Source organism: Trichomycterus rosablanca, chromosome 6 (genome assembly GCF_030014385.1).
Source record: "Trichomycterus rosablanca isolate fTriRos1 chromosome 6, fTriRos1.hap1, whole genome shotgun sequence".
Classification (NCBI taxonomy): domain Eukaryota; kingdom Metazoa; phylum Chordata; class Actinopteri; order Siluriformes; family Trichomycteridae; genus Trichomycterus; species Trichomycterus rosablanca.
In genome coordinates this window covers 7,100,241-7,117,680 of record NC_085993.1, presented here as the reverse complement: position 1 = coordinate 7,117,680, position 17,440 = coordinate 7,100,241, and the positions used below count along the sequence as shown (strand labels likewise).

The 17,440-nt window shown below is 39.2% G+C and overlaps 1 protein-coding gene across 3 annotated transcripts in view; it reads right to left on the bottom strand.

Annotated features, from left to right (window-relative positions):
* LOC134316834 (myosin-9-like) overlaps positions 1-15,669 on the bottom strand; it is a 32,429-nt gene extending 16,760 nt beyond the window's left edge. For 2 of the 3 annotated variants that reach the window (XM_062997324.1, XM_062997326.1), the window contains exons 1-13: positions 10,351-10,720; positions 9,278-9,434; positions 8,548-8,575; positions 6,611-6,704; positions 6,508-6,528; positions 5,776-5,868; positions 4,925-4,988; positions 4,703-4,801; positions 3,962-4,105; positions 2,461-2,556; positions 1,094-1,365; positions 372-545; positions 86-259 (exon numbers count right to left, since the gene is read on the bottom strand). In XM_062997324.1, the coding sequence (XP_062853394.1) occupies positions 86-259; positions 372-545; positions 1,094-1,365; positions 2,461-2,556; positions 3,962-4,105; positions 4,703-4,801; positions 4,925-4,988; positions 5,776-5,868; positions 6,508-6,528; positions 6,611-6,704; positions 8,548-8,575; positions 9,278-9,434; positions 10,351-10,677 (1,743 nt within the window). In that variant the 5' untranslated portion in view covers positions 10,678-10,720. Of the gene's footprint in view, positions 1-85; positions 260-371; positions 546-1,093; positions 1,366-2,460; positions 2,557-3,961; positions 4,106-4,702; positions 4,802-4,924; positions 4,989-5,775; positions 5,869-6,507; positions 6,529-6,610; positions 6,705-8,547; positions 8,576-9,277; positions 9,435-10,350; positions 10,721-15,577 lie in introns of those variants that run through there. The other variant, XM_062997325.1, reaches the window with a different exon arrangement.
* Positions 15,670-17,440: the final 1,771 nt, after the last annotated feature.

Below are 17,440 nucleotides of genomic sequence, written 5' to 3'. Positions count from 1 at the left end.
CCAGACAGAACTCATGGTATTATGTATTGGTAGTAGATTAAATAATAAACATGCTCAAATAATTAAATCAACATTTCTGTTGCACCTTGCCAGCGTAGTGAATGACACAGAAGTCAGAATCATCCTTGAGCTTCTTTGGTTTCTGGAATTTGGGGTGATTCCCTTGTTCCTGCACCAGTTTATCAACAAAGGTTTTATCTGTAGCTTTGGGGAACCAGCACTCCTCATCCAGCAGCGCCAAAATTCCAGGAGGACCCGCCTGAAGAGGGGAATCAGAGTCAGTGATGATGTTTAGGACCCTGTCACTAATAAAAATCACACAGTTGCAAAAATGTAGCCAGTTTACGATGATGCCATTAATAAAAACTCACGGGTCTCTCAATGAGGTCGATACAGGGCTGCAGGTCGAGGCCGAAGTCGATGAAGCTCCATTCGATGCCCTCGCGCTGGTACTCCTCCTGCTCCAGGATGAACATGGTGTGGTTGAAGAGCTGCTGCAGCTTCTCGTTAGTGTAATTAATGCACAGCTGCTCAAACGAGTTCAACTGCAGAAGGGAAACCAGAGGAAAATGTCTATTATGGGAAATCTGGATGAGAACAGAACCAAACCAGGGGAACAATAACATACGTTATTGCCAAAAGTATGTGGACACCCCTTCTAATTATTAAGTTTAAATGTTAAGCTACACCGAATGCTAACAGATGAATAAACATAAATAAAAAATAAATTATGACCTAATTTCGTGACCGTGGTTTGGGGAAGGCCCTTTCCTGTAACATCAAGGTTAGGATAAATTGAAACAACAATTGCGAGCAAGACCTTTTTGTTCAACTTCAGTGCTTGACTTGACAAAATCTCATTAAACTGAATGGAGCAAATTCCCAGACAGACTTTTTATATGATTTTGGAATCTGGTGTCTTATCGTCAGGTGTCCACATATCTTTGGTCACAACATGGATCAGCATTATAAACAATGCTACTTCCAGTTACCACAACCACCACCAATATAACCAGAACAGAAAGTCAGTAATGGTACAGGGTTTGAGTTTCCAATCTATAGAAACACTGAACACCAGATCATTGTGTATTACCTCAAAGATTTCAAAGCCAGCAATGTCCAGGATGCCGATGAATGAAGCCCCTTGGCGTTTGGTTTTATCCAGGGCTTTGTTCATGCGAATCACTAGCCAGCGGAACAGCCGTTCATACATGGCTTTGGCCAAAGCTTCAGTTGCAAACTCTGCCTGTTCTTGTGTCTGAGCTTTCTGGACATAATCACGTCCCACTTTGATCCTCGGAGAAAGGATGGCACGAATGAAGTCTGTCACGTTCATGCCCAGCAGGTGGCACACTTTCTGTGCAGCTGAAAAGAAATCATTTCCATTATTAGTAAATTCTTTTAAAACCATCATTTTAAATCTGGTTCCAGTCAGAACACATAAGTGCAGAAGTTTGGTTTCACTAAAATTTAATTCCCATCCCTTTTTACATTCTGTATGTCAATTTCTTACTCAGAGAATCTAGAATCAGTGTGATGTACAGATCTGAGTATTCAGACCCTCATTGTAGATTGTGTTCAGTTATTTAGCAAGGTTTGGGTGGATTGTGTCTATGATTTCATGTCTAAAATGTAGAAATTCTACAAAATAGAAAATAAAATCCCAATTTTAATTTTTTAGACACAAGTGACTAAAAAACAAGTAATGAAGTATTAAGAGCTTTTATTATTGTTATTATTTTCAATGCACTTTTTCCCCTTTTTCTCCCCCTTTAGTGCGTCCAATTGCCTAATTGCATCATGCTTTCTCTCCCTATGCCAATCCCTGCTCTGACCGAGGAGATCGAAGCTAACCCACGCCCCCTCCGACACATGGGCAGCAAGCCGTATGCATCTCATCACCCACACATTGACGAGTGTTGTGCCACCTAGTGTTGTGTACGGAGAGACACACCCTAAGAGCACTCCTTCCTCATCTCCGTGTAGGTGCCTCTAATCAGCCAGCAGAGGTCGTAATTGCACCAGTCTGACAGAGAGACCATATCCAGCTTAGTCGCGCCCATCTGAACAACAGGCCAATCGTTGTTCATGTGGCCGCTCAGCCTCAGCCGGCAAGGCAGAGCTGAGATTCGATACAATGCATTTGAGATCCTAGCTCTGGTTGCAGCATGTGTTTTTACTGCTGCACCACCTGAGCAGCCCCAAGTCTTAAGAGCTTTATTTGGCCAGTGGAAACACAAAGAAAAGCCATGTGTATTTAATTTAACAGTTTTGCTAAATGCCACGCCCTGCCTTCCTTAAGTCAGATGAGTCTAATGCTAATCAATACTTTTTGTTGTTTTATTTTCAGTTCAAAACCTTTTTGTTCTTTGCATTAAATGACTGTAAAAGTTGTGATTTCTTTTCAGACAGGGTGAAGGTGATGTGTCAAAGCTGTAATAGGATGCAATCGTTTATTACCGGTATCATCAGGCATGGAGGCCTGATCAGAGTTACGCTCTTTCTTGAAGGTAACATTTCCCAACTGGAGAACTGACGAAACCACCTTCAACAATCCTGAGAAACCCAGAGAGAATTGGATGTAAAAATTAAGCATTAAACATAACAGATGAGAAATAATTCCTGTTCTGACAGTTAAGCTGAATTCTACTGTTCTTACAGCATTTTTACTTCTAGTCAGTTATTTCTACATTTCCTTCCTCATCTGTTTACCATCTGTAATAAATTCTCCAAGCTCACCATCCATCTCTAGAGCTGACCATCTTCAAACATCTTAAGTCAGGGTTTAGCATTACTACCATATTACCCTCTGACAAGAAATATTATAATTTAACAAATTAACTTCATCCTGATTCATTCAACCCAAGCCATCATCCACAATATACGGTCAGAAGTATGTGGACACTACTACTAATAACAGATTTTTAAATTACATTACACAGAAAAAGGGGGGGGGGGGGGGGGGGGGGGCTCCAAAAAGACATGATTTGAGAAGTTGTGTGGAGAAACTACAGTAGCCTGCATACAGCACTGAGCTATATCCCACTGCAAGCTTTTGGACAAGGAGGTCTGGCCTATTTTCAGTTCAAAATCTTTACGTTCTTTGCATTAAATGACTGTAAAAGTTGTGATTTCCTTTCAGACAGTGTGAAGGTGATGCGTCAAAGCTGTAATAGGACATGATTTGAGAAGTTGTGTGGAGGAACTACAGTAGCCTGCATACAGCACTGAGCTCAACCCCACTGTAAGTTTTTGGACAAGAAGGTCCGACCTAAACCCCCCCCAAACCAAAGGTCTTTTTTCCCCCACACAGCCCTGCTACATATTAGCACCCATGGTTTTAAAATGGGATGTCAAACTAGCTTATGTTCAGGTGTCTACACAATTCAAGACATATTGTCTATATCCATCTTTGTTCTTCTTCCACATTCATTCAATTATTTTTAATAGCCACTTATTCTGATCAGGGTCAGTGTGGGCCCAACACCTATTCACTGGCTGCAAGGAGCACACAAATTAAGATATCCTTTATTTGTCATGTATACATATACAGGTGTACAGTACAATGAAATTCTTTCTTCGCATATCCCAGCTGGTGTTGGAAGCTGGGGTCAGAGCGCAGGGTCAGCCAACTTACGGCACCCCTGGAGCAGACAGGGTTAAGGGCCTTGCTCAAGGACCCAGCAGTGGCTACATAGCAGAGCCTGGATTTGAACCGCCAATCTTCCGGTTGATAGCCCAAAGCCCTACCCACTAGACTACCACAGGCCCCAAATTAAATTAAATTACCAAACTACCTGGATAGAATCCTCAAAGGCACAGGATGAACATACCAAATCTTTCACCGAAAAGCAAACCCAGGTCCCCAGGCCCTGGAGCTGTGGGGCCCTCATACCACTTATCTCAAATAAATAGCCACAGTAAAATATCTGTCCCAGTGTTGCGAGTGTTGCTACTGAACCTGTCTGCTCATCCTCTGGAATGCTCATGATCTTGAAGGCATCCATGGTGTCACTGTACAGGTCTTTGTCCTGCTGCCCTGGGATAGTCACCTTCCCATTGGAAAGGAACCGATATTTCCCATAATCCTCCAGGCACAACTCGGCTAAGGGAAAAGGATAGGAAACAATTATAGATCTTATTGCATTTTGCTTTGTGGTGCCACAAAGAAAAAAAACCCAAACAAAAACAAACAAAATCGACCACATTAAAAACTGAAAAACCTTAAATCCATACAGACAACTAAAGTAATTTAGGGGCAGTGGTTGCTCAGTGTTTATGGCTCTGGACCATCAATCTGAAGGTTGAATGGTTCAAATCCCAGCCCCACAGCTTGACTCTTGATCAAGGCCCCTCTCAGCTTTAAAGATGCTGTATAATGTTTAACTCTATGCTTTGGTCCTTTTCTCCCAATTTAGGGTGCTCAGATAGGAATAAGGATCCAATTTATGGTTCCTGATCATAGCTGCCAAAATTGAGTACTAGCAACCAAATTTACAGAACCCAAACTGCCACTCAGATGCTCATTTTAGGGTGCCTATACAGATTAAAAAAGCAATTCTTTGTTGTCCAACAATTAAGGTCTGGTTTAGGATTTTATTGAAGTATGGTCCTGCAATAGACAGCAATCATTGGGATCAGCAGTGATAATTTTTATCTTTTATTATTTTGAAAAAGAGGAGCATTAAATAATGTTCATTACAGCGCAGCTTGTCTCCGGCTCCTGACAGCAGGTAGTAGAAGATGTGGAAGGCACGCTCATCTTTAGCCTGTCTAATGGCACGAGATTTCTCCAGCAGATCTGAAACATTGTCAAGGAGAATCAAGAACCAACTCATTCTGGTATGTGGAGACTTTACTCCTCCTACTATGTGGTTCCTGTGAAAGAATTAAAATGCTTTTCCTAAAGTTGATTGAAGGATACAGGTCTCAATGTTGGCGCCAACGATGTAGCCGTTCACGTCAAAGTTGATCCTGATGAACTTCCCCTGTGACGGGCAGGAAATGTAAACAGTCTAGATTAAAACCCAAACACTAGTCCCTTCCTGCATTAATTTCCCTTATTCATTATGGTTTCCTCTTGGTCAAGCTAGATTATCTTTTCTATGCAATTCAACAGTCCTAAAAATTCTCTACAAGTATAAAGTACATGGAACAGTGGTCTCTTTGTCCTGACAGACAGATGTAATCCAAGAATTAGAAGCTGCTGGAACACAGGTGGCACTGTGCACAGTCAGGCAAGGGTTAACAGGTTGCTGTGCTGAGCTCTTGCTTTTCAGTCAGCTCTCCTGCTATTGTCATATATTTCATATTTTTATTGATGAGAATGTAATGAAAATTAAATTCAAAAGAAAAAGAAGGAAAAAAGGACATCACACTACCCCTGTTTGTCCTGTACCAATAATGAATTGTCCAATACATGATGATATTCAACACACCATTTAACAACAATACATTATACTAGCAGGGTGTCCTGTAACCCTTTTTATCAATCCTTTTTGCATTGAACTGAATTCTTACTTTAAATTCTTACTTTTACATTTTTCACATTTCACAAGGTCATCAGCTATGTTTAGAAAGAAATATTTAAGTTTATACTCATTAAAAGGTAATGATTTGGCTCATTAAATTAAAATGCAACAAAATACTTTAAAAAGTGAACAGCAATAATTAAGTTCATTGATTAAAAAAAGATGAATCACTCATTAAAGTAAAACTATCCTCGTGCTGCACAGTAATTCTGGAGATCATTTTAAATCTGTAAGAAGGACTTACGAATCGTGAGGAGTTGTCGTTTTTCACAGTCTTTGCATTACCGAAAGCCTCCAGTATTGGATTCGCCTGCAACAACTGCTTCTCCAGCTCACCCTGCAACAATACGACCAAGTGAGTAAGTCAACTTTAGCTTTTTATTCATAGCAGAAATAGCTGTGTAATACAAGAGCTATAAGTAATTGTTTTTGATAATTTGTAAATATGCAGCCAGGCCCAGATTATTTATTTCCTTTATGACTGCTCAGTATGAATTGTGCAGGATAGAAATTCGCATCCCAGGAATCAATGAGGCAGCCGAGAATAAAGCTCTGGCATTTCACTGCTTTTATTCATTAAAAAAATATAAAAATTTACTTTTAAAATGTAGCAAATTAATGTTTGTTTTATTAGGATTTTAACGTCATGTTTTACACTTTTGGTTACATTCATGACAGGAAACGATAGTTACTTATTACACAAGGGTCATCATTTCACACAAGGTTATATCGAACACAGTCATGGACAATTTAGTATCTCCAGTTCACCTCACTTGCATGTCAGAGCACCCAGAGTATACCCACGCAGGCATGGGGAGAACATGCAAACTCCACACAGAAAGGACCCGGATCGCCCCACCTGGGGATCAAACCCAGGACCTTCTTGCTGTGAGGCGACAGTGAAGCAAATTAATGAGGCACTGAAAAGCTGAAAAACTGAATAATGGAAAAAATAATGGAAATAATGAATTCTTACATGTGACAGACTGGTGCTGCTCTAAAAAAAGAAAAGGAGAAGAAGTTAGTTAACAATGAACACAAACAAAACAAAGATGGCGAGTAACAGAACTGCGACTTACAGGATCTTTTTTGGTTTTTGAAGACGATGCAACATATGCCAAATACTGAATCACTTTCTTTGTGTTTTCAGTTTTTCCAGCTCCAGATTCACCACTGAGGAAAATCATCATGAGAGAAACACTTAAACTACCAACACCATACACTTTTTTCATGCATGTAGAACTTAGGTATATGTATAGGATAGTATGTTGCTCACCAGACAGTTGCTATGAAAACACATACATCGATCAGCCATAACATTAAAACCACCTCCTTGTTTCTACACTCACTGTCAATTTTATCAGCTCAACTTACCATATAGAAGCACTCTGTAGTTCTACAATTACTGACTGTAGTCCATCTGTTTCTCTGCATGCTTTGTTAGCCCCCTTTCATGCGCTTCTTCAATGGTCAGGACCCCCACAGGACCACTACAGAGTAGGTATTATTTAGGTGGTGGATCATTCTCAGCACTGCAGTGACACTGACATGGTGGTGGTGTGTTAGTGTGTGTTGTGCTGGTATGAGTGGATCAGACACAGCAGCGCTGCTGGAGTTTTTAAATATCGTGTCCACTCACTGTCCACACTAAGACACTCCTACCTAGTTGGTCCACCTTGTAGATGTAAAGTCAGAGACGATCACTCATCTATTGCTGCTGTTCGAGTTGGTCAACTTCTAGACCTGTGACCATCAGTGGTCACAGGACACTGCCCACGGGGTGCTGTTGGCTGGATATTTTTGGTTGGTGGACTATTCTCAGTCCAGCAGTGACAGTGAGGTGTTTAAAAACTCCATCAGCGCTGCTGTGTCTTATCCACTCATACCAGCACAACACACACTAACACACCACCACCATGTCATTGTCACTGCAGTGCTGAGAATGATCCACCACCCAAATAATACCTGCTCTGTAGTGGTCCTGGGAGAGTCCTGACCATTGAAGAACAGGGTGAAAGGGGGCTAACAAAGCATGCAGAGAAACAGATGGACTACAGTCAGTAATTGTAGTACTACAAAGTGCTTCTATATGGTAAGTGGAGCTGATTAAATGGACAGTGAGTGTAGAAACAAGGAGGTGGTAATTACCAAAGTGAAAACATTTCAATCTAAATACAGCAGCTAAGCAGACAGTGAAGATTTCACAAATTATTACACCAGACTTCAGAAATGTTGGCTGTGTGATCTTCAAAATCATGAAATGAAGCTTTCTGTGACCACCACAACACTGATGGATTACATATACTCAGATTGCATATCTGGTATTAAACACAAATGTATTAAATACAAATGTATTTAATTCTTCTAAGGTTAAAACTTCACAAGCAGGGGACATGTACATGGCTTATTAGGATTAATTCTTGTGTGATTAAATGTGTCATTCAGGTTTATCATGACCTCCGAATTCTTTATTACGTCATGACTGACCACAGCTGGAGACTTTGATGGCCACATAAATAGGGCAAGACTGACTGCACCCAAAGCTAGCTTGACTGTGAACATTGTTGTCCCAGCAATCCATCTCGGTAAAGAGACAACAGTTTAATGTATTTTTTGTTAATGCAGTGCAGTCAAACTAGCCCAATTTATATGGACACAGAAATCAGCAGCTATAGTCAATATTAACAGTAATGAGGAATCAGGAGACCACAAAACTCATCATTTTAGTTGCTGTTTTTATATTTTTGACCCAGCAGATTGTTTTGACAATCTTACATTTGTCCCAGAAAGAATCTCTGAAATGCCAAGAAAGTGTGTGAGTGTGTGTGTGGAGCTATTGAGTACTTTTTGTCCACTCCACTGTTGAAAGCAAAGCCACTCCCTGCTTGTGATTATTGTATTTAGACTGAATAAATTCCAATGTGATAAAGAGCTCCAGATTAAACAGTGGGTCTGATACAAGTGCAGTCAGAAAAGTACACATTAAATTATTTATTTCATGCTCAAAGAAGCTTACGTGCATAGGATGGACTGGTCCTCTCGATCTGGAGAGCAAAGAAAAACAAAAAATAAATCAAGATAAACAAAATATGGGGAAAATGGACACATTTTTGCTGTTTCAGTCACACCCCTTGTTAACAGGTGCACACAATCAAACTGCCATGCAATCTCTGTAGAAGGTAGCAGTGAAATGGGTCGAGGTGAGAAGTTTAGCAAAACAACATCCTGTGATGCCACCATTTCAACCAGCCATAGCAGAGAATCCCAAACCATCAGAGCACAAAGATTCAAAATACAAGACAAAATTAAACGATTCTCTCCACCAGTGAGGGGCAAGCCATAGCCTTGTGGTTAAGGTACTGGGACTAGTAAACAGAAGGATGCTGGTTGAAGCCCCACCATTGCCAGGTTGCTGCTGTTGGGCCCTTGAGCAAGGCCCTTAACCCTCAATTGCTCAGACTGTATACTGTACTGTAAGTCGCTTTGGATAAAAAAAAAAAAGCGTCTGCTAAATGCCAAAAATGTAAATGTAAAATGTAATGATCATACATTCCCATATAATTTGTTTTTAATGGTTTGTCACAAGCCCCTTCAATCCAAAAAAGGTTTCAGCATATCATATTACATCTTCTGTTCTCGGTGTTGCCCAATCCTGGTCCTGGACATCGTCATTACAGGTAGGCAAATAAACCATTAAGCTAACAGACGAAACAAATCTTGCATAAATTAGCACAGCATCTACTTACCCTGCATCATGCTCCTGTATGCTGAATCAGTGATGGCATAGATGTGTGGAGGCATCTCATGTCTCTTTTTGCCCTTGTACATCTCGACAATCTCCTCAGTGTAGATGGGGAGGTGTTTATAGGGATTAATCACCACACAGAAGAGTCCAGAGTACGTCTACAAGCAGGGAGAGAATAGATTAGACCCAACATCTTAATACAAGACCTCTAAAAGTGATCCATCCAGGGGCCTGCTCCACAACGGCTTCCAAAAGGCTTGAGGATGTGCGTTTTTTGTTATGAGGTAGCATTCCAGGACTAGTGACCAGTCAAAAGCTACCTACACCACACTTTACAGGTACATGTGTTGGGTCTGAATGATCTATTTCTTCAGTATAGATTTTTGCTTATCATAACCAAAGAACTCAATCTGACCACACAAAATAGACCCAGGCTTTAATGTGCTGATTTTAAAACAAGTGCTTCGCTCTTGCGTGGCAGCCTGAGCCTGAAGGCACTGTGAATCTCGCTCGTCACCCAGTTCCAGCAACTTCTAATTTAGAGCAGATCTGTTTTTTGGTGTTTCTAGAAATACATCTGACCATATGGAGACCATCCATATCTTTTCAGAACAAGGTGACAGTTTGGGTTTTCTTCCCATCCTTGGAAAGGAGACCACTTTTCCATGTACTTTCTTAAATGTCACATCACAAAGACATATTAAACTTTTAGTTTTTTGCTGTTTGAATTGTTTTACATATTTTTGTAAGTGGGTGTGTTCCATTTGTCTGTGCTAGCTTTGTTCAGAAACCACATCAACACATGCAGAACCTGATTATTTTCTTTCAGCCGAACCCAAAATGTCTTAGCATTAAGTAATGTGTGCAAAAATTTGGTGTTGAACATATTTAGTTCAACATATAATTCGCACTTAGATTTAAGGTGGAACCAACAAGACCTAAATGGAACCATTACACCAAGACAAGCAAGAGCATTTCAAAGAAACCTTTTTTTTTTTTTTTTTTTTTTTTTTTTTTTTTTTTTAAATTTGCTTACTTTGAGAAACCATACGCAATTTATTTAACAATACTTACATAGATAAGGCCAGAGTAGTATCTTTCCTTCAGGTTGTGCAGAACCGACGCCTCATTTAAACAGGTAAGCTCAGCCATGTCCTCCACCTTGTTAAATTTGGGTGGGTTCATCTTCTGGATGTCATCTTTATTCACTTTAATTTTCTTGCCAGAGTCGGCGAGTTCCACGGTGCACTCATCACCCTTCTCCTCCTTCACCGAACCAGACTCAAAGCCCATTTTCTCTGATGGAACCCACACCAGCTTTTTGGAGGCCCAGTCAGCCTGAGCCAGAGGATCGGTGATGGCACTGCGGTCGCCATACAGGAACTTCTCAGCGTCAGACATGATGGCTAAAAAACAAACAGAACTGGTTAGAAGGAGGTACGAAATTCTTATTTATTTTACTTGCACTGGTATGGAACATTCCAAAGTTATACATGAACCACCAGCAGATGCTAAAGCTTCTGCCCCATAGAGCCATAGTCCATATTTCAGTCAATATAAGCATGTCATCCATTATATGGCCAAAGGTATGTAGACACCCCTTATTAAACTATGGGCATTGTAACGGCATTTAAACCCCCCCCCCCCCTTGCAGCTATCAGAACCTCCAGTTTCCTGGGAAGGCTTTTTGCAAGATTTTGTAACATGCCTTGCTCAGTGTTCCAATTCATCCCAAAGGTATTTAGTGGAGTTAAATCAGCGCTCTGTGCAGTCCACTGGAGTTCCTCCACACAAAACTAGTCAAACGATGTATTTCTGCCTCTGTGCAAAAAGCAAGGACCATAGTCACAATGGAACAAAAAAAGTGACTTTCCCAAAGTGTTGCCAGCACATAAACAAGTTTAAAAAAAATTGACTGTAGTAAGCAATTCTACTAAAATGTTGCATCCTACAGCTTTGATAAACAGTTGTTGCTTAAATTCCTCACATTCTCATCATGCTCGGTTGTCTAACAATTTTCAGGACCAGTCCTGACACGACACCCACAGTTTACCATCATTTCCCAACAAAAACAGCACTGTGGCTGTGTCCTAAATAGGCAGTAAGATTAGAAGGAAGTGCTAAAAGCATTACTGAGGAGAAATTCCTGAGCAGGTTCAGACAGAGGAAGCTAATCACACCCCACATCCAGCACACCAAACCTGCAGTCCTGTAAACTAAAATACACACAATAGCCAGCAAACACATTTAAATTACACTAAACATTCCACCATACTGAAAGTAACTCCTCAAAGAAAAATAATTCATGTTTATATTAACCTGATAAATTGCTTGAAGTTCGCCGAATATATTAAACTGCAGAGTCTGTAAACACTTCATGTAATATGACACTTTAGCAAGAAGATATTCAGTTTAAGGTTGTACTGCATGTTGGTAAAGCTTCATAACTATATTAATAATTATAACAAGAGTTATGTATACATACAAAAAAAGTACATTAGCCTATAGCAAGCAAGCTTTGTTGTAGAACATGCTACTTTCCAAGCTAACTTACTAGTTTATAATTTACTGTGCTGGATTTAATGCTGAACTCTAATGTGGAATTTAGCTCAATTAAGCATGCAAGTTAAATATAAAAATATGCATTTAATTCAAGCTCATTTGTTTGCTATAATGCTAATGTTTATGCTGGTTAGCAGAGTGGTTGTAAGCAGCACTTTGGAAGTTCAGCAGTAGAAATTGGATTTAGCAGTTATTTTGTTTCTTGCATTTAATAATTAGCTTCAAGTTACTCATTAAAAAGTTAGTGTTATTTGTGGGTACTGGACATTTGATGCACCAAGTGAGCAGAAGAGAATTTAAGAAAAATTACTATTACTAAAAGTTTAATACTTCAGTGCACATGTTAAAAGATAAGATCCCAGTTTAAATACAATTTGTGATTTTTTAAAACGGAAATATTAAATTTTCATATATGAAAATAACACAAAAAAAATAGGAACAGGAGGTAAAAAAAAAAAAAAAAAAAAAAAAAAAAAAAAAAAAAAAGATTTGTAAATTATTTTACCTTCCTAACTTTATTAAAAGTAAACTATTTCATAATGTAATGCTTAAAACACATTTCAAGAGTTTTTACACAGGCAATGTGACTTTCAACCACAGCATCGTCTGTTACCTCTTTTGGTATTGCAGTTGATTTTATTTCCCCATATTTTCTACTGTGACTTTTTTTTTTTTTTTTGGATTTAAGTTAAAAATGTAAGGTTCACTACATGACCCTTCTGCAAGTTTCAGTGCAATTTTCATTTGCCAAATATAACTATACAATAAGAAAAATAATGCCCAGAATGTATAAAATTTAGTAAACAGACATTGTGCAATAAAATCTGCAGTAAAAGGCAAAAAAAAGGGTTTTATTTAAGGATGTGTTTTCTTACAAAAATCAACAAAACATTAAATTTAACCGGGGTGTACAAACTTTTGCATGAACCTCATTAAACCCAATATAGCCGAAAATTTGCTAGGTCACTGGCATAGTCTCCCAATTGCTTATTACTAATTATCATCAACCACAGCTGGTAATTCTGTGTATATATAAATACAAATAGTTTGACAGCACCCACTGAATAGTAAATATAACAGTCCATCTGATCAGCAGGAAACATCAGTCAAGCTTTAAGGTGCCAGTTTTGGAAAAGAAACTTCTGAGCTACAACCACATAAAGCTTGCTTTACTGTGTACAGTGACGCTCATGTTCAATTAAAATGTTCCATCAGCTTTTACTTTATTGCCTTGTAGCATGGCAGTTTAGAATTTATCTTAAATTAAAAAAAAAAAAAAAAAAAAAGTTGCATTTCCTTTTAATGGGTGATTTTAGACTAGCTCTATGGGCACTGAAGTCACCATCGTTAGTCAATCAACCAGTAATGAGAAATCAGAAGGTTATGACCAAGTCAAATGACATTACAGAATTTTCTACATTAGCACATAAAAGTTGCTGTTTAAAAATTTTTGACCCAGAAGTTTCTCATGAAACCCACAATGTGCAATGTGAGAAACTCTCCCTATAAGGGGCGGAGGGGCGCAAAACATCCTGAGGAGTTGAGACGTGGCATGGAAGCGATTATTTTTGGGGCAGAGCCCGGGTGCCTGATAAGAGTGTGACAGGAATTGCAAGACCAAACAGGAAGTTACTCCATCGTGAACAAACGGATGTGGTAACATTAGCAGCATTGCACATGATCTTGAACAACACCCCCGATTACAAATTTAAAGAAGACCATCCAAAATTATGGATTAAACCAGTCAACATGTTACAGTGTGAACTGGATCCAAATTCCTCAATATTAATAATGTTAGTGTAATACTGTAATTTTACAAAACAGGAATTATTAATAATCATTATGTTTTAATAACCAAACTGATTGGAGGGGGTGGGTTAGACACCACAAATAAATACATTAGTACCTTATTGCAAAGCAATGTATCTTTGAAGCATTAGGGATTTTATTCTTAAAAGTCTTTAATTTAAAATTTTAAAATACTTCGGAAATTTAACAGAATTTGTCAGAACACTGACAAGATCATGCAAGTACCTTCACCACCCTCTGCACCCATGCTACCATCATCCTGTTTTTGGTGCTCACTGAGGGGTAAAGTTTGAGCTTCGGTAATAAATGTTTATTAAAGGGAAAATGAAAAGACTGACTTCGGGATATGGTCATGTCCAGACGTGTTCATGTTGAATGCGTGTCCTACAGGCACTGAAATTTGGGGTGTGTCTGCTTTACACCATCTGACTACACAACTCTATTTAAGATCACTTTAAATCTGATTAAATCATCAAGCATTTAAACACAACCAGGCTAAAAGTTTACATACACCTATAAGAAACAAACGTATCTCCTCAGTCTTGGGAATTTATGTTTTTGCCACGACTCTTTTATAATGAACTTTTATTTATTTTATCGAGAGCTTTCTTCTAAACTACTGAGTCAAAAATATAAAGACAGCATTTAATATTTGGTTCTAGGTTTTAGCTCTTTTCATCGCAATCAGATGTTTATGATAACCATCAACGTTTATGATACTCATCAACCAGCTTCTGGTACAGCCCTGGTTGATTTTTATTTTTACTACTTCAGTTCAACCAAATGTGACTTTGCTTCCTGGTACAGATTAGACTTTTTAATACATTCCTCATATTTGTAAAATGGTTAAGATCAGGACTTAAGGACAATCACTCCAAAAGCTTAACTGTAGACTGATTTATTTAGTTTACTTTTGTCATGCAATCTGGCTCAACGTCTTGCTGGAACACCCAATTGCGTCCTAAAAAAACTTCTGTTCATTATTCCAACCTTTTTCTGCAATGCACAACTTCCACAGGCAGCATAACACCAACAGGTAATAATACTACCATACTTCTGCACAGTGTGACAATAAAAACACAGGTAAATATAGTGCTCAGTGTAAATGCAAAACTAATCTGAAACTACATCCACTTGCCCAGCTTGAAGGTGCAAAATATGAAGCCGTGAGGGTAAATATCAAGTTGCTGGAGCCACACCCAAACCAGAGCACAACATATACATGGAAATACTTTATGGAGATATCGATATGTGCACATCTGCACCCAGTAACACTAAAACACAACATTAAACAACTGCAACTGAAAAACACACCTGCATACAGCTCTACATACAAGTTCTGTTGAGTGTTTATGTGAAATACAAGCTTGTGTATGTCGGAATTACAAATATCAATCAACAAAGACGTATTCACAAGCTCAGGTATTAATTGAACTTGTTCAGGTGTTGGCTCAGGTACAAAGTGCACCTTTCAACTTTACACCTAAACTCTACAACAGTTTGTGTATGGTACACAACAACAAATGGAATCAGAAACTGTGTGTGTGTGTGTGGTATGGTATAGTCATGTAACTTACCTGGTTGTGTGTTCGTATTATTTTAATGTAACTCACCTGGTTAAGAGTGTATGTGTAAGTGTAACTTACCCTGGTGTTGTTTGAGTGTGTGCATATTTTGTTAATGTAACTAACCTGAGTTGAGTGTGTGTTAATGTAACTCACCCGATTTAAGTGTGTTAATGTAACTCACCTGAGTTGAGTGTGTGTTCATGTAACTCACCTGAGCTAAGTGTGTGCTAATGTAACTCACCTGAGTCGAGTGTGTGTTCATGTAACTCACCTGAGCTAAGTGTGTGCTAATGTAACTCACCTGAGTTGAGTGTGTGTGTTAATGTAACTCACCTGGCTGAGTGTGTGTTGGTATAACGCACCTGGTTCAGAGTATGCACGTGTGTGTGTTGCAGGGACTAGCTGCTCCTCTCAGTAGGGTATCCGGGGTAGAATTTTGGGTAGAACTGGTAGACAGAGTGACTGTGGTTGGTAGTGTTGGTGTGATTGCTCAGTTCTTCTCTTACTCAGCTTCCTCTTTCTCCACACTGCTGATAGGCGGAGCTAAATAAACACTGACCACGCCCACTCGTTATCTCTGCAAATCAAGCGATCTGATTGGCTGTTAGACGTAACCCTTTAAACTCCTTACCTGGTTTAAACAGTTTAACATGGTACTATTTACACACAATTCTAATAATCCTAAATAGATCAGTTATAAACAAGTTTATACTGGATTGTTCCAGAGATAAAAAATCTAATTATTTAGTGATCCTACAAATGATTTTCATTAGAAGAACAGAGGTGTGTGTGGAAACAGGTGAAACTTTATATTGTACTATATATGTTCATATACTTTATATACTGTATACACTGTTCAGCCATAACATTAAAACCACCTCCTTGTTTCCACTGTCAATTTTTTCAGCTCCACTTACCATATAGAAGCACTTTGTAGTTCTACAATTACTGACTGTAGTCCTTCTGTTTCTCTGCATGCTTTGTTAGCCCCCTTTCATGCTGTTCTTCAATGGTCAGGACCCCCACATGACCACCACAGAGCAGGTATTATTTAGGTGGTGGATCATTCTCAGCACTGCAGTGACACTGACATGGTGGTGGTGTGTTAGTGTGTGTTGTGCCGGTATGAGTGGATCAGACACAGCAGCGCTAATGGAGTTTTCAAACACCTCACTGCCACTGCTGGACTGAGAATAGTCCACCAACCAAAAATATATCCAGCCAACAGCGCCCCGTGCGCAGCGTCCTGTGACCACTGATGAAGATCTCAAAGATGACCAACTCAAACAGCAGCAATAGAAGAGTGATCGTCTCTGACTTTACATCTACAAGGTGGACCAACTAGGTAGGAGTGTCTAATAGAGTGGACAATGAGTGGACATTTAAAAACTCCAGCAACGCTGCTGTGTCTGATCCACTCATACCAGCACAACACACACTAACACACCACCACCATGTCAGTGACACTGCAGTGCTGAGAATGATCCACCACCTAAATAATACCTGCTCTGTAGTGGTCCTGTGGGGGTCCTGACCATTGAAGAACAGGGTGAAAGCAGGTTAAAAAAGTATGCAGAGAAACAGATGGACTACAGTCAGTAATTGTAGAACTACAAAGTGCTTCTATATGGTAAGTGGAGCTGATAACATGGACAGTGAGTGTAGAAACAAGGAGGTGGTCATAATGTTATGCCTGATCAGTGTATATATATAATTTTCTCTCTAAATAAATGTGCTGTGTTACATGTGTACACATTGTAGCCTGTAAATATGCAATTTATGTGTAAATAACATTAATTCTGGTGTAATCTACTTTAGGCATGTGCTATTGCAAAGAATTAATAAGCAATGAGCAGCCATCAGAAACCAGGGTTTTTAATGACCATGGTACACTACATTACCAAAAGTATTTGGACACCTGACCTTGAGCTTTTTGGACATTCTATTGCAAAAACAAATGTGACCTCTATGTAATCTTTACAACTATATATAAAAAAAAGCCATTCTTCTGAGAAGGCTTCTCACAAGATGTTAAAATATGTCTGTGGGAATTTGTGCCAGTCAAAAAAAGCATCTCTATGGCTGGGCACTGATGTTGGTCAAGAAAGTCTCAGTTGATGTTCCAGTTCATTTCAGTTCAAGCTGTTCAGTGAAGCTAAGGTTATGGCTCTGTGCAGGACACTGGAGTTTCTAGAGGCCAAACTTTTCTTCATGTCTGTATCAGA